The sequence below is a fragment of the Drosophila mauritiana genome, unplaced genomic scaffold (assembly GCF_004382145.1).
Source record: "Drosophila mauritiana strain mau12 unplaced genomic scaffold, ASM438214v1 Y_06, whole genome shotgun sequence".
Classification (NCBI taxonomy): domain Eukaryota; kingdom Metazoa; phylum Arthropoda; class Insecta; order Diptera; family Drosophilidae; genus Drosophila; species Drosophila mauritiana.
In genome coordinates this window covers 415,254-439,841 of record NW_022881545.1, presented here as the reverse complement: position 1 = coordinate 439,841, position 24,588 = coordinate 415,254, and the positions used below count along the sequence as shown (strand labels likewise).

The following is a 24,588-nucleotide window of genomic DNA, read 5'->3' as shown; positions in this document are numbered from 1 at the left end:
GTGAAGTTGGCTAAAGGCATAACTGTTTCGATGACCATTTTGCTACCTGCTTCGTTAACAGTTTGACTAACTATACTACTCGCTTCGTTGGCTGTTTTACTAACTGTCTTATTAACTGTTTCATTATCCATTTGACTAACTGTTTCATCAACCTCTTCGTTAACTGTCTCACTAACTGTTTTGCTAACTGTCTCACTAACTGTCTCGCTAACTGTTTCACTAACTAATTCACTAACTGTTTCACTAACAATAGAACTGACTGTTTTACTATTTGCTTTTCTATATCTTTTACTATCGACTGGGTTGACCGTTATCCTTCCCAAGGCGTCTGGATCCAGTTTTAACTGGCACGCTTCCATGAAATTTCGTCCAAGAACTACATTATGACTCATAGACTCGTCTGGGACCACGTACAAATAAAAATAACATTTAACTTTTTCTTTTATAATGTAACATAAGATTTTTCCATATATTGTCAGTTGGCTTTTATTCAGCCCGAAATAGGTTTCTGAAGCGGATTCTAAATTAATTTCCTTGGATACATTGCTTAACTTTGTAAATGATATTGGACTCCCTGTGTCTATGAGGCATTCTGTAATTAATGGGATTTTACAGCTATTGTGAAAAAAAATCTTGACAAGTCTTACATAATTGTTGATATTGGCGCTCTTGCGCTCCGGGCATTGTCCGACGAAGTGTCCAAATGCCCCACAGGCATAGCAGGATCCGGGCTCCCTCTTTGGCTTGAGACACTCCCTGGCGAAGTGCCCTTTGGAGTTGCAATTGGCACAACGTAAGTCCTTATTGGCTGCACCTCCTCCAGTAAGGCGCTTTGATGAACTGCTCCCTGTTTTGTGCTTCGGCAGACGGACTTCCGAGAAAGCCCGCAGAATTTGCATCGGCTCGGAGAAACACTGTATGCGCGCCTGGTTGCGCAACGCTGGTGCTGGGATTCCTTCAATGATGCTTTCCAGGAGCTCCTCTAGATCGATGTTGATGTCGTTGGCCAGCATCACCTTGTCCTCGAAGTAAACAGCAAATTTCTCATCCGGATGCCATTCGCGTTTTTGAAATGCGTTCCTCAGTTCCCCTTTTGACATCTTGACCTCGAATGTCAAAATTAACTGTTCGCACAGCTGGTCGGTCGATTCTAGGATGCGTGTGGCGCTTGCGTGCAGCCAGCGCTGTGCGTTTCCTTTTAGTTTGGCAATTAGCAGCATGTGCATGCATCCGTCGTCCAAATTGTAAATCTTTCCGATGTTCTGAAACTGCGTGACCCAATTGCGCGCACATAAGCTGCCGTCAAACTCCATCGTTACCTCTTTTGCCAAGGCAAGCGATGTTGCAGGAGATTCCAGAAGCTTGTTTACATTTCGACTCTGGTGCTGAACAACATTACAAGCGGTTTCTTTTCCAACACTGGTATGTCCCATGTCGATGTTATCGGCGGCGATAGTTACCTTGGTGCTGCTAACATTGGCGTCGGTGCTGTTAACATTGGCGTCGGTGCTGTTAGCGCATATGTTAACATTGCCGTGGTTTCCGTTGCTGTTGTTCTCGATGACGTCATTGATCTGGCGAGCATGAGCAGACTTGCTCTTGTTCACGTCGTCGATATCCGCTTGGATCCTCTGCAGCACAGCCATGTTTGCCTCTATCTCGTCCCGAAGCTTTTTTAGAGTGGCTCTCTCTGCATCCACCAACGATAGCTGATCCAGATCGATGTTCTCCGGGGATTCTGACTGCAATGACTGCTCGTCGAACGGGATCGTGCGTGTGTCTCCACCCTGTGGCTCTCTCTGCTTTGGCCAGGCTGCAGCTCCATCCAATTCCTCCACCTCTTCTGCTGCTGATCCGTTATTTGGCGGTGAATCGCCACGCGTTTCTGGGGAAATGGCCTGCAGACGCACTATTAGTTCCGCTTTTGTACCGGAAGTCTGGCGTCCAAGAGCTTCCAACCACTTCTTTAGTTGGAGCACTGAGAATTGATTCCAGTTAGTGTCAGGCATAGTGGGTAATGACCACTTCTGATGTTGTGGACGCCGAAAAATGAATATAGGCACTTAGTCTTTTTAATAATTTCACAATCTCTTTAATCGACCTTTCCCTTCAACTACACGCCACCGAATGCCGCGTCTCGCATATTCCACTTTGCTTATGCTCTCTCACATCTGTATGCGTTTGTGAGTGAGCTAGGTATACATTATTATCTCTTAATGCTAGCTTATAAGTAAGAGCGAGATGACAGTAATATTCTTATTTCTAACGGTGATATGATCTTATGCTACTACATGGTACAGTGGGCCTTATGCGTGTTCATCCTACCACAAAGATAAGTACGGCTTTAAATCCTATTCCGTCCGTGGTCGCCATTTTCGTTTTTCCAACGGCGTTTATTCTTTCCGTCCATCCGTATCAAGTGAAAAGTGAAAATATATAAGTACATGCGCCCAGCCACCGTGATTACTTTTTTTTTAAGTGCATAAACAAGCACTTTGCCAATACCGGCCCCCTAATTCGTCTCACGGTGCTCCGCTGATATCCAAGCGCATGTACATATATATATATATACACTGTCCAAAATTCACTGTTATCGTCCGCTGCTAAACTGCTGTTTTTTTTTTGTGCCTCAATAAAATATACAACCCAATACAAATACAACAATACAATACAATATACAAATTTAATTAAATTCAATTAAATATACACATACATATAATCACCAAAAATTTCACATACACACAAATATACATAGCCATATACATACATTACGACATATCCATTGTCATACATAGATTCCAACGATATTCACATACACACAGTCGCGACTTACACAGCCTTGCCAAGTGCAAGTTCTTTCGTCTCCTCTTTGTTCGTTATTGCCCTGACAAAAAAACCAGCGCATAGCGACGAGAGAATACCCTATTGTCGAGACATAAAATAAAATAAATAAGTCCGACGATAAAATTTAAAAACAAATAATTTAATAAAAAAAAAAAAAAAGGAAAGAAACGATTGTTTTAATGATTATTATTATTGATTATTATTTAATAATTATTTAACCCAAATAATAATTTTTTTTACAAGCTATTTCTGGCTCCCATTTCTGGTTCCTAAATTAAAATAATAAAATTGTGGTCCTAAATCCGGTAGCTATTTTTATAAATTTAAACTTGAATTTTCTAGCTATTTTCCATATATTAGCTATTGTTTTTCGGGATTTCCAGTCGATAGCGATTTTTTATAAATCCTTGGCTATTTTCCAGACTCCAGCCGGTAACTATTTTTTTTATAAATTTAAACTTGAATTTTCTAGCTATATCTAGCTATTTTATAGCTGTTTTCTAGCTATTTTCTATATATTAGCTATTTTTTTTTTGCTTTTCGGGATTTTCAGTCGGTAGCGATTTTTTATAAATCCTTGGCTATTATCCAGACTCCAGCTGGTAGCTATTTTTTTTTAAGCTATTTTTCCAGAAGTTGCAATTCATAGTTTTTTTTTTATATAAATTTGAGCTATTGTTTTTCTAGACCACCAATATAGCTATATCTTCTTGTGGACTTCACTCTAGCTGTTGGTTTTCTTTTGTGAATCCTCCTAGCTATTTTTTTTTCACACTGAATTTTAGCTATATTGTGCTTCATTTAAGCTTTTTTCCAGTTGATTGAAGATCTATTGGGCCTTATTTCACAAAGACTGCGATTTTTGTTTCTTTCGTGCTCCAATCTCCAGATCCCAATTGCAACTTTCTCCCGAATTCCGACGGGATCCTTTGTCCATCCAGATTTTGGTGCCCTCTGTGTCTGGTTCTTTTTTTTTTTTCTTCAATTCCACACTTTTTTTGTTTGCGGCGTGCAGGCCTTCTTGACTTCCTTCTCTTAGGGCATAGCTAAGCATGCCCCTAGAGGGAGACAAGAAAAAGACCACCGCACCTGGAAAAGAACAAAAGTTCAACCCGCAATCTCCGCTATCCACTCGCAGTAAGCCAGCACCCAAGTCCGTTAGTCCTAGGGTCAAACCCGCGACTCCCACTCCGAAAGCAAAGGTTTTGCCATCGACCAGTTCGAAGACAACTCCTAGGTTGGTCATTTCCCGACCAGTGACGCGAGCGTCTAGTGAGTCTTCTCTATCGAGAAAATCCGAGAGTCCCTCCGCTGTCGGGACTGATTTCCTCCGCGTCACACGCTCTAACACAAAGAAAATGGCATCCTCTGAGCAGCCAACGCCCGCAAACGCAGCGTTGCATAAATTCATCGCCGTCAGCGATCGCGTAAGCCTTTTCGAAGCGAAGATCAACACTCCTGATCAAGCCTCTCCGTCCCTACACACGTTACAAGTCCGTCTGCAACAGGTGCGAGCCTTATGGGACAAAGTGGAAAGAGAGTACGAAACATGCTCTGACCTAATGGCCCAAGAAGGATCCCTCGACACAGTGCCTATTCTCCAGGCCAAATATGACTACTGCTACTCAGTATACGAGTCATGTGCAGCACAAATTGGAGAAACAATCGACAGAGCAACGCCTCAAGTCGCGCAAGCACCCTCTCAGCCGCTAATTGCGTCCGGCTGCCGCTTACCTCCATGCGACACGGAAGTCTTCGATGGCGACTACCTCCGATGGCCCACTTTCCGGGACCTATTCACGGCAATTTACGTAAACAACCCCAGGTTGACTCCGGTCGAGAAGCTATTCCACCTCCTTACCAAAACAAGTGGCGAAGCAAAAGCCATCGTGGCGAAATCTCCTCTCACGAATGATGGTTTTGCTTCGGCTTGGGAGGCGCTTCGAGATCGGTTCCAAAATAAGCGAGTTTTAGTCAACAGCCAGCTCAAGCTTCTTTTTAACTTGAGCTCAATTTCGCAAGAATCTGGTCATGCTCTAAAAGAGCTACAATCCACGATTCAGGGGTGTTTAACAGCACTAGAGCATTCCCAGGTATCCACAGAAAACTGGGATTGTATCTTGGTTTTCCTTTGCGCGAGCAAACTGCCCAAGCAGACCCTGTCCTTATGGGAACAGTCGCTAACTGCCAAATCCGAGATCCCAGTTTGGGAAGAAATGAATGCCTTCCTGAGCGAATGGTATCGGACATTGGAAGCCATCGAAGATATGAAACCGACTCAGGCAGTTCCAAAAAGGCTTCAATCCTTCGAGACAAAGGTCAGCACCAAACAGAAAGGGTGTGACTTATGTTCTAAGGAGAACCATCCGGTAAGATTGTGCCCGCGTTTTCTTCAAATGTCTGTTGACTCGCGCTCCGGGTATATCAAAAAGAAGCAGCTATATCTGAATTGTTTTGCCAGAGGTCATCAGCTACGTGACTGCACAAGCACGCACAGCTGCTTTACATGTAAGGGCAGGCACCATACGCTGCTGCATCGCAGCCCCCCAAATTCCGAAAATGCGAGTTCCTCAACCTCGCCCCCTACACAGCAACTTCCGAGACCCTCTAGCAGAAATGCATCGGCAAGCACCTCAACGGTGCAAACTTTTTTCGCGTCCGGCACTTCAGCCGTCCTACTGAGCACAGCGATGATTGACGTGTGCCATTTGGGGACGAGCTACCGAGCCCGAGCCTTAATCGACTCGGGATCCGAGGCGACGTTCATTTCAGAACGCCTGTTCAACCTCATCAAGTTGCCATTCCGCAACACCCAGACCCAAGTCTCCGGGTTAAATCATTCAGTCTCCGCGAAATCCTCGAAGCTGTGTCACTTCGGGATTCGCTCTCCTACTAAGCCAGGTCTACAGTTAGACACTGAAGCGTACGTCCTTCCGGAGCTCTCAGGCAAACTGCCCTCCTTCCAAACTGGCACTTCCCCCATTCCGGGGCCAAAATAGTAGTCGGCTCATACTAAGCTTCTTAATTTCTTTTATTGGCAGACTTACTCACTTCCTCCAATAATGGCTCCTCGACCTCGTGCCACCCAGTCGTTGGAAAGCAGACGTACTCGAGGTATTAAATCCTACCGCTGCCGAGTCTGCTCTGGAATCCATCCTCTTCGGAAGTGCAAGAGGTTCCACAAACTGGCCGGCTAGACATCTCTTCATTCCGTGCACGCTCCAGAAACGGTCCATCCGAACACCGTGTTCTGCGCGACGGGCAAGCCATCCTCAACTTCAACCTACACACGTTACAAGTCCGTCTGCAACAGGTGCGAGCCTTATGGGACAAAGTGGAAAGAGAGTACGAAACATGCTCTGACCTAATGGCCCAAGAAGGATCCCTCGACACAGTGCCTATTCTCCAGGCCAAATATGACTACTGCTACTCAGTATACGAGTCATGTGCAGCACAAATTGGAGAAACAATCGACAGAGCAACGCCTCAAGTCGCGCAAGCACCCTCTCAGCCGCTAATTGCGTCCGGCTGCCGCTTACCTCCATGCGACACGGAAGTCTTCGATGGCGACTACCTCCGATGGCCCACTTTCCGGGACCTATTCACGGCAATTTACGTAAACAACCCCAGGTTGACTCCGGTCGAGAAGCTATTCCACCTCCTTACCAAAACAAGTGGCGAAGCAAAAGCCATCGTGGCGAAATCTCCTCTCACGAATGATGGTTTTGCTTCGGCTTGGGAGGCGCTTCGAGATCGGTTCCAAAATAAGCGAGTTTTAGTCAACAGCCAGCTCAAGCTTCTTTTTAACTTGAGCTCAATTTCGCAAGAATCTGGTCATGCTCTAAAAGAGCTACAATCCACGATTCAGGGGTGTTTAACAGCACTAGAGCATTCCCAGGTATCCACAGAAAACTGGGATTGTATCTTGGTTTTCCTTTGCGCGAGCAAACTGCCCAAGCAGACCCTGTCCTTATGGGAACAGTCGCTAACTGCCAAATCCGAGATCCCAGCTTGGGAAGAAATGAATGCCTTCCTGAGCGAATGGTATCGGACATTGGAAGCCATCGAAGATATGAAACCGACTCAGGCAGTTCCAAAAAGGCTTCAATCCTTCGAGACAAAGGTCAGCACCAAACAGAAAGGGTGTGACTTATGTTCTAAGGAGAACCATCCGGTAAGATTGTGCCCGCGTTTTCTTCAAATGTCTGTTGACTCGCGCTCCGGGTATATCAAAAAGAAGCAGCTATGTCTGAATTGTTTTGCCAGAGGTCATCAGCTACGTGACTGCACAAGCACGCACAGCTGCTTTACATGTAAGGGCAGGCACCATTCGCTGCTGCATCGCAGCCCCCCAAATTCCGAAAATGCGAGTTCCTCAACCTCGCCCCCTACACAGCAACTTCCGAGACCCTCTAGCAGAAATGCATCGGCAAGCACCTCAACGGTGCAAACTTTTTTCGCGTCCGGCACTTCAGCCGTCCTACTGAGCACAGCGATGATTGACGTGTGCCATTTGGGGACGAGCTACCGAGCCCGAGCCTTAATCGACTCGGGATCCGAGGCGACGTTCATTTCAGAACGCCTGTTCAACCTCATCAAGTTGCTATTCCGCAACACCCAGACCCAAGTCTCCGGGTTAAATCATTCAGTCTCCGCGAAATCCTCGAAGCTGTGTCACTTCGGGATTCGCTCTCCTACTAAGCCAGGTCTACAGTTAGACACTGAAGCGTACGTCCTTCCGGAGCTCTCAGGCAAACTGCCCTCCTATCCGATCCCTCGGAATTCTTTGAAGGACCTGCCCGCACTCCGCTGGGCAGATCCTACCTTTTTTGAGAGCTCTCAAATTGATGTATTGATCGGGGCTGACATTCTACCATCCATAATGATGGATGGCACCCGACAAAATATTTGCGGCTCCCTCCTGGGCCAAGAAACTATTTTCGGGTGGGTGCTAACGGGGCCGATTTCCAAGGGCAAGCCGAAACGGGTCGCATCCTTCACGACCCAGGTGCACGGAATAGGCGACCCTGATACGCTCGACACGCTTCTCAGCAAGTTCTGGGAGGTGGAGGATCTACCAGTAAAGATGGTAAAAGAGTCGGACTCCTATTGTGAAAGGAACTTCCTCCAAACAACGACAAAAGACGCAAGCGGGAGATACGTGGTGACGCTCCCGTTCCCGGATCCCGAGAATACCGGATCCGATTTAGGATATTCAAGGTCCATTGCGCTAGCTCAGTTTCTTAGAAACGAAAATCGGTTAAAAAGAGACTTTCCATTAAAAGAGCAATATGACAGCGTGATCCAGGAGTACCTGGATCTGGGTCATATGAATGAAGTTCCGCCGACTCACAATTCTCCCTCGTATCATCTTCCTCATCACGCGGTAGTTAAGCCCGAAAGCACCACTACAAAGCTTCGCGTTGTATTCAACGCTTCAAGTCCGTCGGCAAATGGGACCAGCTTAAATGATATTCTTCATGCTGGTCCAGTCCTACAATCCGATCTAACGATGCAGGTCCTGAAATGGCGTTATTTTCAATACGTCTTCAGTGCAGACATTACGAAAATGTATCGTCAGATCTGGGTCGATCCAAAACATACCCCGTTTCAAAGAATTCTGTTCCGAAACAAGGAAGGAGATATCCGAGACTTCGAATTAAAAACAGTTACCTTCGGGGTCAACTGCGCCCCCTTCCTCGCCATTCGAGTCTTGCAACAGCTGGCAGAGGATATCCAAGTGCCATTTCTAAATGCCAGCCGCATCATCCAGCAGCACATGTACGTCGACGACGTTCTGGCAGGGGCGAATTCCGTAATCGAAGCCCAAAGTTCAATTCGAGAGTTGCAAGCAGCCCTAAGTGCCTCCGGGTTTCCGCTAAGAAAGTGGACCTCGAACAACAAAAGCGTCCTTAAAGACGTCCCGGCCGAACACCTCCTTCATAGCGAGTTCCTCGACATCGATGCCGAAAGCACGGCCAAGACGCTCGGTATTCGGTGGAGGGCAAAGTCCGACGAATTCTATTTCGTTCCTCCAGACATAGTTGTGGAACCCTCCTATACAAAGCGAGAAGTTTTGTCCCAAATCGCTAGGTTGTTCGATCCTTCCGGGTGGCTCGCGCCGTTCATAATCCGTTCAAAAATGTTCATGCAGGAGATTTGGTTGCAAAACTTAGGCTGGGACGATAAGCTTCCCACTGAAATGTGTCAGCGGTGGCAATCGTTTTTAGACGAGTACTCCGACCTCAACCAGATCCGCGTTCCGAGATGGATCTGGTACCAGCCTGAGGTAATCATAGAGCACCACGGGTTCTGTGACGCGTCTCAGAGAGCCTATGGAGCGGCTATATACATCCGCGTCGAGACGGGGCAAAAGATCCTGACTCGCCTGCTTACAGCCAAAACACGAGTGGCCCCGGTAAAAACCGTCTCCCTTCCTCAGCTAGAGCTCTGTGGTGCCGTGCTGTTAACCGAAATGGTGACCACAATCCTTCCGCACATGCCCTCCGCTAGTTCAGATATCCGCTGCTGGACAGATTCCACAATCGTCTTAGCCTGGCTACGAAAGCCTGCGTGCAACTGGACCACATTTGTGGCCAACAGAGTTGCCAAGATCACGCAGGCGACGCCAGTCGACTGTTGGGCACACGTTCGCTCAGAACAAAACTCCGCCGATCTAGCCAGTCGAGGCGTATCCCTACATGAATTGGCAGGAAACCATCTCTGGTGGCACGGACCAGAGTGGCTGCAAGGGCCAAAAGAGCTATGGCCAGCACAAAGCGACTCTCTTCCAGTGACAGAGCTAGAGCAGCGCGCGGTCAAAGTGCATTTTGTCAAGGCCCCGTCCATCGACTTTCTCGAACGTTTCTCCAAATTGGACAAGGCCCTGCGAGTTCTGGTCTATGTTCAACGCTTCCTTAAACGCTGCCGCAAAGGTTCGTTCTTGCCCAATTCACGCCCTACAAGTGAAGAGATCCGAGGGGCAGAACGAACTCTGACCTCCATTGCGCAGCGCAGAGCATATGGCCAAGAGTTTCAGCATCTGACCGAGAAAAGGCCTCTTCCAGTGTCAAGTCCTTTGGTGAATTTGTTCCCGTTCATTGACCAACACGGCCTTTTAAGGGCGTGCGGCCGTCTCACTGCCTCCAAAACCCTGCAATATGATGAACGTCATCCGATTATTCTCCCCTATAACTGTAGACTGTCGCGCCTCGTCGTCCAATTTACTCACCAGATTACTCTTCATGGCGGTAGTCAATTGATCGTACGCCTGATCCGATCGATGTATTGGATTCCTAAAATCAAGAATCTGGTGAAGGCTGTGGTCAATCCTTGTAAGATTTGCACGATTTACAAGAAGAGACTCCAAACACAGCTGATGGGCGATTTCCCGACAGATAGAGTCTCCTTCTCTAGGGCGTTCACCTACACGGGTATCGACTATGCCGGCCCTTTCGAAATAAAAAACTATACAGGGAGAGCGTGTCTCATAACGAAGGGATATGTTTGTGTGTTTGTGTGCTTTTCCACGAAGGCTATCCATTTGGAACCCACTTCCGATCTAACAACCGAGAAATTTCTAGCGGCCTTTGCTCGTTTCGTAGCGAGGCGCGGTTGTCCTCAACGGGTCCATTCGGATAATGGTAAGACCTTTGTGGGGGCGGCAACTTTGATTTCCCGGGACTTTCTCCAAGCCATCAAAGAGTCCGTGACTGATGCATATAGCCATCAGGGACTCGTATGGCGATTCATCCCACCAGGGGCTCCACATATGGGGGGTTTGTGGGAAGCAGGGGTGAAAAGCTTCAAAACCCTGTTCCTTAAATCGACGTCAGCCCGCAAATATACATTTGAGGAGCTGGCGACGCTTCTCGCTAAAATTGAGGCTTGCCTCAACTCTAGACCCCTCTCCCCTATGTCCGAAGATCCCTCAGATTTGCTGGCCCTCACACCAGGCCATTTCCTTATTGGAGGGCCGTTGCTTTCCACGGCGGAACCCGAGATAAAGGGCGAAGCCAAGTCGATAATAAATCGATGGCAACACCTCAAGGCACAACATCAGCAGTTTAGTGCACGGTGGAAAGAGGAGTATCTTAAGGATCTCCATAAACGAAGCAAATGGCAATTTCCGACCAGGAATCTCCAAGCCGACGATATGGTAGTTGTCAAGGAGGACAATCTACCACCGAACGAATGGCGGCTCGGCAGAATCGTTTCTGCCTTTCCAGGAGCCGACGAGCGCATTCGAGTCGTCGAGATCCGTACGTCTCGCGGCACCATAAAACGCCCTGTCCACAAAGTTATTCTGCTACCGATGGAGGACAAAGAGTCCTCCGTTCCTAGGGATTAGGGCACTTCCCCCATTCCGGGGCCAAAATAGTAGTCGGCTCATACTAAGCATCTTCATTTCTTTTATTGGCAGACTTACTCACTTCCTCCAATAATGGCTCCTCGACCTCGTGCCACCCAGTCGTTGGAAAGCAGACGTACTCGAGGTATTAAATCCTACCGCTGCCGAGTCTGCTCTGGAATCCATCCTCTTCGGAAGTGCAAGAGGTTCCACAAACTGAGCGCTGAAAAGCGCCTTCGGGCGGTACTTATTAATAAGTACTGCTCGAACTGCCTCGCCCATCAGCACTCAGGAGGAGACTGCCGAAGCCAAGAGGGATGCAAGAAGTGTGGAGGAGACCACCACACTCTACTCCACATGCACGAGGTCTTTCCCGCTCCGTCCCCGGCAGCGCTACCAGCTCCGACGCGCAGAGAGCGCCATCCCGCTGCACCTCGTCTGGTCCGGATTTCCCGCATTCCGCCACCAGCCCCAGTCGCCAACAATCGTCCGCGTCCGAAGGTCTCCGTCGCGTCTCCGGCGGTGGCAACGGGGCAGCAGAAGGCTGTTCCCATTCTGCCTACAGCCATCGTCGTGCTGGACACGGGCTCGAAGACCTTCGAGACCGGGGCCATGATCGACCCATGCATGCCGGTGAGCAGCATCGACCGGTCGTTGGCGGCTGCGTTCCGGCTGCCCATCGCCCGGCTGGGAGGCAACGAGGTCTGCTCGGTGACACTCCGGTCCCGAACAAGCACCTTCCGACTAGACGTCGTCCTGAAGGTCGAACCCAGCCTAAGGATCCGGACACCCATCCGAGCTCTGAGCGACGCCGCCAGGGCCAAGTTTGACGGTGTTCGTCTCGCGGACGAGCGCTTCCACCGGCCGGCCTCCATCTCCCTCGTGTTGGGAGCAGATGTATATGCCAACTTGATCCAACCGGGGTTCCTAAAAATTGAGGATGGCTTGCCCGTCGCGCAGAACACGGTGTTCGGATGGACCGTTTCTGGAGCGTGCACGGAATGAAGAGGACGATCCTGATGTCTAGCCGGCTAGGGATACCTTTGCCTACGCAAGGGGGGGGAGAATGTTCACGCCAGAAGGGCGCAAACAGTTGAGCGGCAGTGTAAGCGGCCAATGCTTGTACTCGAAGCTCCTCCACGGCTCGCAAGCACCGCTGCTCGCGCTTTCCTTCTCTTCTCTCGCTCTCCTCCCTTCCCGCAAGGTATTCACCACTCCGCGGTCCCGCGGTATTTCTACTGTTAGTGTTAAGGCAGTCTTAAGTTACAAGTGCGCGAATAAAGTACGGAATTTTCGTGAAGTCGATCCCGAGTGTTTCATTTCAGGGAGAATCAGCAGCAGCCGCAGCAATTACAACCACGGCAATTTTCCGCCCACTCCATTTCAAACATTATTATTTTAAACCCATTTATAGAAATTTACAATTGGAAAATTTCATTTATATTATTAATTTTAACCATTTTACTATATTAATAATAAAATTCAGATATTATATATTTGTAACCAAACAAAAACGCCCAGAACCAGAAAAACCAAATAATGATGTAGAATTTTTAACAGAATTAAATGAGCGTTTGAACGAAATTAATAATGAAACGGGACGCGTCATTTTAGAAGGGGGAGAGTTATCCAACCCATGAACATAGCTCCCTTCCACAGTTTATAAACAAATTTCAATTCTCAATCTCGTCGGCATTTCCTTCGTCTTTGTTTTTGTCATTGCCTTTGCCAGCACTTAGCTACCCGCTAATATAAGCAACACAAACTTAACGTAAACACAGCTTCCGCTTTGAGACCAAACCACGGCTAACTTATTGCGCATCGATCAAAAACTGCCTCGATCAGCATAATTACACAGTGCAGTGGAATAATTTCAGAATAAAGCTTTTATCGAAAGTTCGGTAATTTTTCAAAAGAAAAGCTTCTGGCCGAGGTTGATTGGATTAGGACTTAGAATTTGAAGATCAGTCTGAATCGGGACGAGATCGTCAACAGCTCGAAGCTAAAGATAAGCTACTGTAGTATGTGCATATATCGAGGGTACACTGTACCTATAAGTACACAGCAACACTTAGTTGCATTGCATAAATAAATAACTCAAGTGAGCGTGATATAAGATCACCCATTTATGCTTCAAGCTAAGTCAGCATTCCCACGCTGGCCGCTGGCCATATATGCGCATAAGCTCTCTCTCTCATATACATATATATATACGCTGCTCTTCTGCCGCTGTCGACGGCAGCGCAGTCGACAGCTTTCTTATGTATTTAGGCTAAGATCAATTATTATGAACAATAAAGATTCAGTTTCGAAGAACAATCATAAAATGGCACTGACGTGCTCGCCTGAGAAGACTATTCTACCTTGCATTCAACTACTGGACTTACATGGCGTTTATTGATTCATTACATGGCGACCGTGAGGCAGGAGCCTGCGATCTGAGGACTACTGAGGAAATGCTGCTAATATTGCCGATTTGATTTAAGAATTCTAAACAACGACAACAAGTGTGAGAGGCAGGCCGCCCCTTACACCAGTGCGGGAGACCTAGAGACGGGACACTGATGGAAAAAAGAAACAAAAAAAAAATACTGAGTGAGTAGAGTGTGGTAATGGGCAAACGCGGATGTCAGAAAAACAAAATAAATAAAGGTATAGCACATATTAAGTGGCTATTATATACAAATAAAAGACCGCCCCCATGGGCAACGGCACAGAAATTAACTGCCGAATTAGACTTTCTGAAAGAAAACCTCCAGCAAAGAAAGCCGAATACCACAACTCACTCAGCAAAAATAGAAATAATCAATGAAGAAATAACTGAAAATTCACCATCTCCCAAGCCGAAAAGACCCGACGTCTGCCCGAACGACTGCCCTCGACCATTGTACGCCGCAACAGCAATTAGCACGGCATCCTGCGAGGATAGGAAAAATATAAAGGATTAGGATAAAGGATAAAGGATTCCACCGGCGCGCCGCACATGACAACAGCGAATGTCTACAAAGCCGACGTTCGAACACCCTGCTCCTGTCGAGCAAAGGGATCTGCCAAGTCTCAAAGAGGTAATAGAGGTAGATCCGTCCGCGGGACCAAAGCCCATGACCATACAGGAGTACAAGGCACGGACTGCAGCGAGGGAGCAGCCACCTAAAAAGAAGAGGGGTGGCCGCCGGATTAAGTTGCTCAGCGCCCGGAGGCTCAACATCGAACTACTGAAGACGGCAACTAATGAGGAAGACCGGCAGCGCTACAAAGAGCGCCTTGCAGCCATCAATAAACAACTTCGTGGTGCGAAGTAAAGCGGCGGGCTGCTTATACGCCATAGCCTCAACCGCCCAAATATTATATTAATGTTGTCGATGCGGTTTCCGCTGCAACAAAATTACTAACTTATCAGGGACCCATTTCATAACTAACACATTATACTCAGTCTTAAACTTAAAATAAGTAATAATATTGTAAAATTGCAAATTGCAACCGATGTAAACTGAGTATAATGAATTCATCCATCAAGTAAAAATATGTTTAACAACAGTTTAGACCTATTAAAATTTCGAACTATATTTATATCTGATCGAGATAACAACAATTGACCAATTCTCAAAGTTAAAATTCTATTTGGACTTTTGATATACAAATAAAGACTAATTTTCCCCATATCAAAATGGGACATAAACAGTCGAAAGCGGACGACAACACCGCAAATGTTGTCAATACAATAGAAGTCGTGGATACAACCCCACAGTTAAACTCAATGTACTTACTACTTTTGATTTTAGTTATCCTATCAGCCTTTAACCTGGCCTTTAAACTTTATCAGTTTCACAAAAGATCGTTGAAAAAGACTTATGGTACATGAGTCGAGCCAATGATTTAGACAAAATCTAATAGAAACTACACCAAAAAGGTACAAGTGCGATTGCATCGCTAAAATGTACATACATGGAATGGCTAAACTTAACCATATCCATAAACAATATTAGAGATGCTTTTGATAAATCCTATAAATGTATTAATAAAACCGCGCTGATAAAAACTCAGACGCTTATTTTTCACATAAAGGAATTGATAACACAATACAACACATTACAAAACCTAATAGTAACAAACAAAAGCAAACTCACTGAAGAACATAAAGTCCAATGCTTCAAAGTTCTCAGTTCATTTGGTAAAAGACTACATAATACCAGTGTTAGACACAGTATTATAATAGAAGTCCCAACAGAACTAACCAAAATAGCGGAATTCGACGAAAGCCAGTTAAGAGACTTGGACGAGTCGAAGCCGCTAGAAGATTTAGATATCGAAAGCGATATCGAATCAATAGAAGAATTAAAATTTAATACCGTACAACCAAATACAAGAAACATGGCCAACGCATTAGAAGCTCAGAGAGCATACGTTAAACAAGTATCTGCCACAGTACCTGAATTCGATGGTAAGAAACTCCATTTAAACAGGTTTGTGACAGCACTAAAGTTGACGGATCTAACTAAAGGAGATCAAGAAGCTTTAGCAGTAGAGGTCATAAAGACCAAAATTATTGGCCCATTAAACTATAAAGTAGAACATGCGACAACGATACAGGCAATAATTACCATATTGCAGGCAAACGTAAAAGGCGAATCGCCTGACGTTATAAAGGCCAAATTAATAAATGCCCAACAAAGAGGCAAGACCGCGTCTCACTACGTTACAGAAATAGACAGTATGCGTAAGCAGCTCGAGGCAGCTTACATAGACGGCGGATTAGACGCCGATAATGCTGACAAATTCGCGACTAAAGAGTCGATATCAGCAATGACCAAAAACTGTGCCAACGAGGCACTTAAAATGATCTTAACTGCAGGTACATTTAGTACATTCAACGACGCAATGGAAAAATACATACATTGCAGTACAGAAATAACCGGCAATTCAAACACAGTCTTATTCTATAATGGGAATAATAGACGTGGTAATTATAATGCCTACTATCGCGGTAGAGGCAGAAATAATTATAACCAGAATTATAACCAGAATTATAACCAGAATTATAACCAAGGTTATAACCAAGGTTATAATAATAACAACAGAGGTCGCGGAGGCTACCGCGGCCACGGTAATAACAGAGACAAAGGTAACCAAATGGGTAACCAAAGTCAGAATAATAATAACAACCGAAATGTGCGTAACGTACAATCGGAAAACAGCCAGACCCCCTTAAGCGATCAACAGTAAAAGTGTTTAAAATAAACCTAAATCTGAGTATTTTCATTAAGACAAAAAACCATGAAACAAACACAGTTCTTACATTACTAATAGACACAGGTGCAGAAATTTCATTGCTAAAAGCCAAAGAAAAGGAATATAATAATATAAATTTCAATAATATATCAAATATTACAGGTATTGGGCAAGGAACCATACAGTCTTAGGAACAGTATGATAGATCTTGACATACGCATTCAGGATGTTCTAGTGCCACATGAATTTCATGTAGTACCTGAGAATTTTCCGATACCATGCGATGGCATAATCGGTATAGATTTTATCAAGAAATACAATTGCGTATTAGAGTTTCAAAATAACAAAGACTGGTTCACAATAAGACCCAATAACTTCAGTAGACAGATTAATGTACCAATTACACATAACTTAGACTCCAACACACTCTTATTGCCAGCTAGATGTGAAGTAATCAGACAAGTCAAATTACTCACTAACGAAAAAACGGTGGTAGTACCAAATCAGGAGCTGCAACCGGGTATAATAGTAGCAAGCACCATTGCCGATAGCAAAAACGCATCGATTCGCATTATAAATACAAATAATAAAGACGCCATAACAGATGGCGCGAAGATCAAATGCGAATCAATGAAAGACTATGACATTTTTACAACACCAGTAGAAAAGGAAAATAGAACTGAAGAAATTTTAAAACAATTAAGATTCCCTAAACAATTCAATAATGTACTAACTAAGTTATGCACCGAGTTTAGCGATATTTTTGGTCTAGAAACAGAACCAATATCGGCTAACAATTTCTACAAACAAAAACTCAGATTAGGGGAAAAAACACCGGTCTATATAAAAAACTATCGCATGGCAGATAGCCAAAAACCAGAAATCGCCAGAGAGGTAAAAAAATTAATAGATGATGGAATAGTTGAACCATCAATGTCTGAATATAATAGTCCATTACTTTTGGTTCCAAAGAAACCACTTCCGAATTCGACGGAAAAAAGATGGCGATTAGCAGTTGACTATCGTCAAATAAATAAGAAACTATTATCAGACAAATTTCCGCTTCCAAGAATAGAAGATATTCTTGATCAATTAGGAAGAGCAAAGTATTTTTCATGTCTCGACCTAATGTCTGGATTCCACCAGATAGAACTAGAAAAAAGGTATAGAGATATAACGTCATTTTCAACAGCCAATGGCTCATATCGCTTCACGCGACTACCATACGGACTGAAAGTAGCACCAAACTCCTTCCAACGTATGATGACACTTGCATTTTCTGGTCTTGAACCATCGCAAGCATTTCTATATATGGATGATTTAGTAGTAATAGGTTGTTCAGAAAAACATATGCTCAAAAATTTGACTAACGTATTCGAGCTATGTAGACGACATAATTTGAAACTACATCCAGGGAAATGTTCTTTCTTTATGAAAGAAGTAACATATTTGGGTCACAAATGTACCGATAAAGGTATACTCCCAGATGACACCAAATATGAAGTTATAGAAAAATATCCTATACCAACAGATGCCGACAGTGCTAGGCGTTTCGTAGCCTTCTGTAATTATTACAGACGTTTCATTAAAAATTTTTCTGATCATTCACGCCACTTAACGAGGCTTTGTAAAAAGAATGCCCAATTCGAATGGACAGCAGAATGCAATAATGCATTCGAATATCTTAAAAGAGAATTAATGAAACCAACATTACTACAGTACCCAGATTTCAGCAAAGAATTTTGCATAACAACCGATGCTAGTAAACAGGCATGCGGAGCGGTACTTACACAAGATCACAATGGTCAACAACTTCCAGTGGCATACGCTTCAAGAATGTTCACTCAAGGTGAAAGTAATAAGTCCACTACAGAACAAGAATTAACGGCCATTCATTGGGCCATAAATCATTTTCGACCATACATATATGGCAAGCATTTCATGGTAAAAAGCGATCATAGACCATTGTCATACCTATTCTCTATGAAAAATCCAAGTTCAAAACTCACTCGTATGAGGCTGGATTTAGAAGAGTATGACTTTACTGTAGAATATCTTAAGGGGAAAGATAACCATATTGCGGACGCCTTGTCTCGCATAACAATAAAAGATCTGAAAACAATCAACAGAGAAATATTAAAAGTTACCACCAGATCAAAAGCTAAACAGGAAAATTCCTGTAAAGACGAAGCAATAGTCAAAATACAAGAGGAAAAAGAGCAAACAATAGAAAAGCCCAAAGTCTATGAAGTTGTCAATAATAATGACACAAAGAAATATGTTTTAATCAAAATAGATAAACACAAGTGTTTATTAAAACGAGGAAAAACAATTGTTTCACGCTTTGATGTTGATGACTTGTATTCTAATGAAACATTTGATCTAAATCAATTCCTTCAAAGGCTTATTTCAAAAGCCGGAATGCATAAAATAACAAAAATGCAAATATCACCAAGTGAACAGATGTTCCAATTTGTATCACTAAATGAATTTAAAATAAAGGGCAACCGAGTACTCGAAAAAGTAGAACTAGCTATTCTACAAAAGGTGATAATTATAGACAAAAATGACGAAGCTCAGATTAAAGAAATTTTGACAAAATTTCATGATGATCCTATAGAAGGAGGCCACACTGGTATTTCGCGAACCCAGTCAAAAATCAAAAGATTTTATTATTGGCCCCAGATGACCAAGACAATCTCAAAGTATGTAAAGACTTGTTTGAAATGTCAACAAGCCAAAATTACAACACATACGAAAACTCCATTAACATTGATGCCAACGCCAGCAACAGCATTTGATACTGTTTTAATTGATACCATTGGTCCACTACCGAAATCGGAAGACGGAAATGAGTATGCAGTTACAATCATATGCGATCTAACCAAGTTTTTAGTCACTATTCCAACACCGAATAAAAGTGCTAAAACAGTTGCAAAGGCTATATTTGAATCATTTGTACTGAAGTACGGTCCAATGAAGACGTTCATTACAGATCAAGGTACGGAATACAAAAATTCACTTATGAATGAATTATGCAAATATATGCATATAGAAAATCTAACATCTAGCGCTCACCATCATCAAACTTTAGGAACAATAGAAAGAAGCCACCGAACTTTTAATGAATATATACGTTCATACATATCGGTTGACAAAAGTGATTGGGACATTTGGTTACCATATTTCACTTATTGCTTCAATACAACACCCTCAATAGTCCATGACTACTGCCCATACGAACAAGTATTTGGCAGACTACCCAGACAATTCAAAGATTTCAGTAAGATAAACAAAATAGACCCAATATACAACTTAGACGACTACTCTAAAGAGCTTATGATAAATGCAGACTAGAAATGTCGTACAACAGAGCAAGAAGAATGTTAGAAAAAGCAAAAGCGGATAGAAAATTAAGATATGATAGGAATACAAATAATTTAGAATTAAAAATAGGAGATAAAGTATTACTTAGAAAAGAAACAGGTCATAAGTTAGATAAAAGATACGAAGGTCCTTATGACGTAGTAGATATAGGAATAAATGACAATATAACCATTAAAACAGGAAGTAAGAAACAACACATAGTACATAAAGATAGGCTAAAAAAGCACAAATAGAATGAAAAAAAAAAAAAGGGCAATCAATGCCAAACCTTTCATAATAAAACTTAAATAACGGCCTGATCAGCCAAAACAATATAACAAAGACATAGATATAATCGAAATTTTATTAATTCAAAATACATACATATTTTTTCTTTATTCATTTAAAAATTCTATATCATAAATAATGTTAATTCATTAAAAATAATATTTAAGTAATTTTTATTTTATAATGATAATATAGTTGATAGAAAATAACTTCATTTCTTTACGTTATTTTAAAAAAAGGGGGGAGGTGTAGTATGTGCATATATCGAGGGTACACTGTACCTATAAGTACACAGCAACACTTAGTTGCATTGCATAAATAAATAACTCAAGTGAGCGTGATATAAAATCACCCATTTATGCTTCAAGCTAAGTCAGCATTCCCACGCTGGCCGCTGGCCATATATGCGCATAAGCTCTCTCTCTCATATACATGTCGACGGCAGCGCAGTCGACAGCTTTCTTATGTATTTAGGCTAAGATCAATTATTATGAACAATAAAGATTCAGTTTCGAAGAACAATCATAAAATGGCACTGACGTGCTCGCCTGAGAAGACTATTCTACCTTGCATTCAACTACTGGACTTACATGGCGTTTATTGATTCATTACACTACCAACAAAGTGTCTCGTAATAGTATAAGTGAAAAAGTTTATCACCAAATAAATGTTAAATAATAAAAAATAAAATTTATTTTTTTAAATAAATAAAGAGTAACAATTTTAATTTACTCAAGTATTTTGTTTTCTAAATTGGTGTATGAAATATTATTTATTGTAGTTGTGCTGTTAAATGTTATTAAATATGACCCGTTTAAATGAGAATTGTTCACAATATTATTTCCATTTATTAAAATGAATGAATGTCTTGAATGATATCTATATTCTTATTTTTTTATAGAATTTTAGTGCAAATTTATTTTTTTCCATTTAGTAAGCGGGTAAAACAAGTCTTATCTTTACTTATAATACAATAGTTGTTAAAAAGTTCGTTCTTAAAATTAGATATTTCATAAAAGGTATTTTCGCATTTTGCGACCTGATTACTTATAAGTAATTTTCCATCATTATGTGAAATGGATCTGGCATAGTAAATTTCGCATCTGTTTGTTATAACGGGGTATTTTATATAAATTATTAAGAGTTCTTTATGCAATACAATTTTGAATATGGCGATGTCCATTAAGTCTGCAATAAGTACAGGCTGTTTTTCGTGATCTAATATTTCTTTAATGTCTTCATTATTTAAAATTTTTGTGTTGAATAAATCAATTTTGGCCAGTGTGATAATATCAATAATGTTTTGAAAGTGAAATGTTAATAAACGTAAACGATGTTTTCGTAATGGCAATTCTTGATCAATAAAAATGTTTTTAAAATGATCGGAAAGTGATTTTATCTCTTTAAACAATTTGTAATTAATAATAAATTGTTGGTTATTGTTTTCAATTAAATCATTTATTTTATTCTGTATTTTAATGAAATCATCGTGATCCGGAGATCCAGCTAAACATTTCAAAACAGTGTCATTGTGTCCGTATATTTTTATCTTTTCTTACATATCCTGATTCCAGATTGATTATTTCTTTATAAAAACTTAAGTTAGTTACGTGGAATAAGTCAGCATATGATTCATAGGTAAGGACATCCTTTTTGTCCTTGAACAGGAAGAATTCGTGATTGGAGTAATCAATTATTTCTGAAGTGGTTATCATTACGAATGTTATTAGAAGTAATAAGAAATGCATTTTCTGTAATTTAATAAAAAAATATGGTATTTGTTAAAACTTAATGTTGTCTTTGTGAATAGTCCTGTTTCTATTATTGATTATAACTTTGTTAGGTAAATTTTCCTTAACAACCTGTTTTTTGTATCTAGTTTTTAGCTTATTTCTTTCTCCGTGTTTCTTCTCATAAACAACTTGACCTACATGATATTATTTTTCTTTACGACCTTCATTGTGTGTTACTAACATTTTTTCTTGTGTGTTCTTTAGAATTCTTGAAATGTTTTCGTGATCAATTTTATTATATAGGATATCAAAAGGTTTTTGGTTTGTTGTAGAATGAATGCTTTGATTGAATTCTTTTGCGGCTCTAATAATTATTTCAGAATAGTCAGTGAGATTAAATTCTTCCTTTATACAACGAGCTAATTCTGTTAATGTTGAATGTGCCCTTTCTACTTGTCCGTTCGAGGTACTGTGTCTGGGGTCGGCGAAATGTAGAGTTAAACCACATCTTTGTGCAAAGGATTTAAATTGAGCAGAGGTGAAGCTCGGTTCATTATCAGTCATAATTACTTTGGCGTGGGGAAAATGTTGGAGTAATTCCATTACTTTATTCTCGATGTTTAGTTTATTTTGAATTTCTTTTACAACCCGGAATTTTGAATATGCGTCAATACAGGTTAAGAAAATAAGACTTTGCGCGTAATAAAAGTCGATGTGTAAATTCTCTCCTTCTTTAGTTGGAATAGGAGCTTCCCCAATAGGGATTTTAATAGGATGCCGGTTGTATTTATTTTCGTTGCAAATTGTACAATTTTTTATATATTCCTTTAATTTGATATATAAATTTGGCCAATAAAATAATCTATAGATTTGTATATAATTTTCGTCTAGTCCTGTGTGAGCACGGCTATGTGTTTCTTCTATTATGATAGCCTTATCTTCATTATTTTCCACGTCTTGTAGAAATATTTTAGTATAAAGAAATTTGTTGTTGTTATGATTGAATATCCATGAACTGTAGATACTCTTTTGTGTATTGATAATTCCCTTTTATTCTCATAAATACCCTTTTTTATATAGCACGCGGTGGCTCCTGTGTCTATTAATATTTTGAATTGTCTTTTAGTTTTTCTGTCTACCCTTGTGATATGAGGCATCCCTCTGTAAGGTGCTGATCTAAAAAATGGCTCTCGTTGATATTATTTACTCTCATTGTTTTTTGAGCTGGCTGGTTGACTGTCCCCGTTGATTCCCGTTTTATTGGGGGGTGTGTTTCGGACTGATTTAAAAGACCTGCGCTTGTGTTGTGTTTTTGCGCTGGGTATTGATTATAATTATTTCTTTGGAAATTATTATTAAAATTGTGTCGGTTATTATTATAATTCCACTGGTTGTTATTATTCCTAGGATGATTATAATTTTTATTGAACTCTTATGGAGTCGTCTACTTCCATAGGTTCTGGTGGTGGTTGAACTTTGGAATTATTATTAAAATTCCAATTGTTATTCGCTCCTAAGTTCTCGTTTTGCGGCCAATTATTATTTTTCCTATTTGGTGTATTATTAATCTGTCTAGAGGCAAATCTAAGGTTGTTTCCTTGATTTTGGTTTTCACTTCTAAATCCATTATACCTATTTGCAAATTGAGCTCTAAAGTTGTTAGACTCTAATTCCTGACACTTTGCCAAAGCATTTGGCAAATCTGGTGGGTTAAGAGAGAAGAGTGTTTCTGAGATTGAACCGTTTAATCCAGAAATAAAAATTCTTAGAGCGTTGCTCCTAATTGTTTTATTTGTTTCCTTGGTTATAAGGCTGTCCTTTCCATAAGTCATTATAGTTTTATTTATAAGTAACGTCATTTTCTTATTTACTTCGTTGTAGAATTCGGTAATGGTCATGCGTCCCTGTCTTAAGATGCTTAATTCTGATTCGAGTATATGGATTGGTCTTTTATCGTTATAAATAAAATCCAATCTAGAAAGAATTGCTTGAAAGTTTAAAACGTTACCATGGTTGGTTAGAGCATCGTGTGCTGCTCCCATGATTTTATTACGTAAAATTGTTAAGGCGATAAAATATTGTTCACTTTCAATTTTATATAGACTCATTGCGGCTTCCGCCGCTTCTCTCCAGCCTACATATTGGGTTATTTCACCTGTGAACTTTGGTAAGGATTTAATTAACTCTAATGTAGTTTCGCATTTTATGGTTCGGTCAATTGTTTGGATCTTATAGTCTTCTACGTCATTTTTGTTAGCGGCTAACTGCTCTTCTAACCCTTCAAGTTTTCTGACTACTTCACTCAACTGTACATTTATTAATCTGTTTATTAATTCCATTGTCAGAGTTGATACTGAACCTCCGGTTGCCATTGTTTAATTTAAATTATCAGAACTATTTATCAAATCTTCCAGATTGTTTTAAATTAAATTGATATTGTAATATTTAATTTTAATGTAGTATTCTCTCTCTCTGGGAGTTCTTCCTTCAGCGTAGTTGGTGGAGGGTAGGGGTCTTCCTTCAATTGGTTGGTCTTAGTAATTCTTTGTTGGGGTCTCTTCAATTGGGTCGTCTTGATTATAATTTATTGGGGTCTTCCTTCAATTTTTTATATAGCTATCAACCTCGGCCAGAAGCTTTTCTTTCGGAAAATTACCGAACTTTCGATAAAAGCTTTATGCTGAAATTTTTCCACTGCATTGTGAAATTCAATTATGCTGATCGATGCAGTTTTTGATTGATACGCAATAAGTCGGCCGTGGTTTGGTCTCCAAGCGG

The 24,588-nt window shown here is 41.6% G+C and overlaps 1 protein-coding gene across 1 annotated transcript; it reads right to left on the bottom strand.

The window, feature by feature from the left end:
- Nucleotides 1–229: 229 nt before the first annotated feature.
- Nucleotides 230–1,329, bottom strand: LOC117149971. Its single transcript, XM_033316867.1, has 2 exons — nt 648–1,329; nt 230–592 (listed from the first exon to the last, which is right to left on the bottom strand). The coding sequence occupies exons 1-2, from the start codon at nt 1,311–1,313 to the stop codon at nt 581–583; spliced, it is 678 nt and encodes a 225-aa protein (XP_033172758.1). The 5' UTR covers nt 1,314–1,329; the 3' UTR covers nt 230–580.
- Between the last annotated feature and the right edge of the window lie 23,259 nt (nt 1,330–24,588).

Bases quoted from the DNA above. Each gene is read 5' to 3' on its own strand.
- LOC117149971 (XM_033316867.1), bottom strand. From the start codon at position 1,313: ATGGAGTTTGACGGCAGCTTATGTGCGCGCAATTGGGTCACGCAGTTT.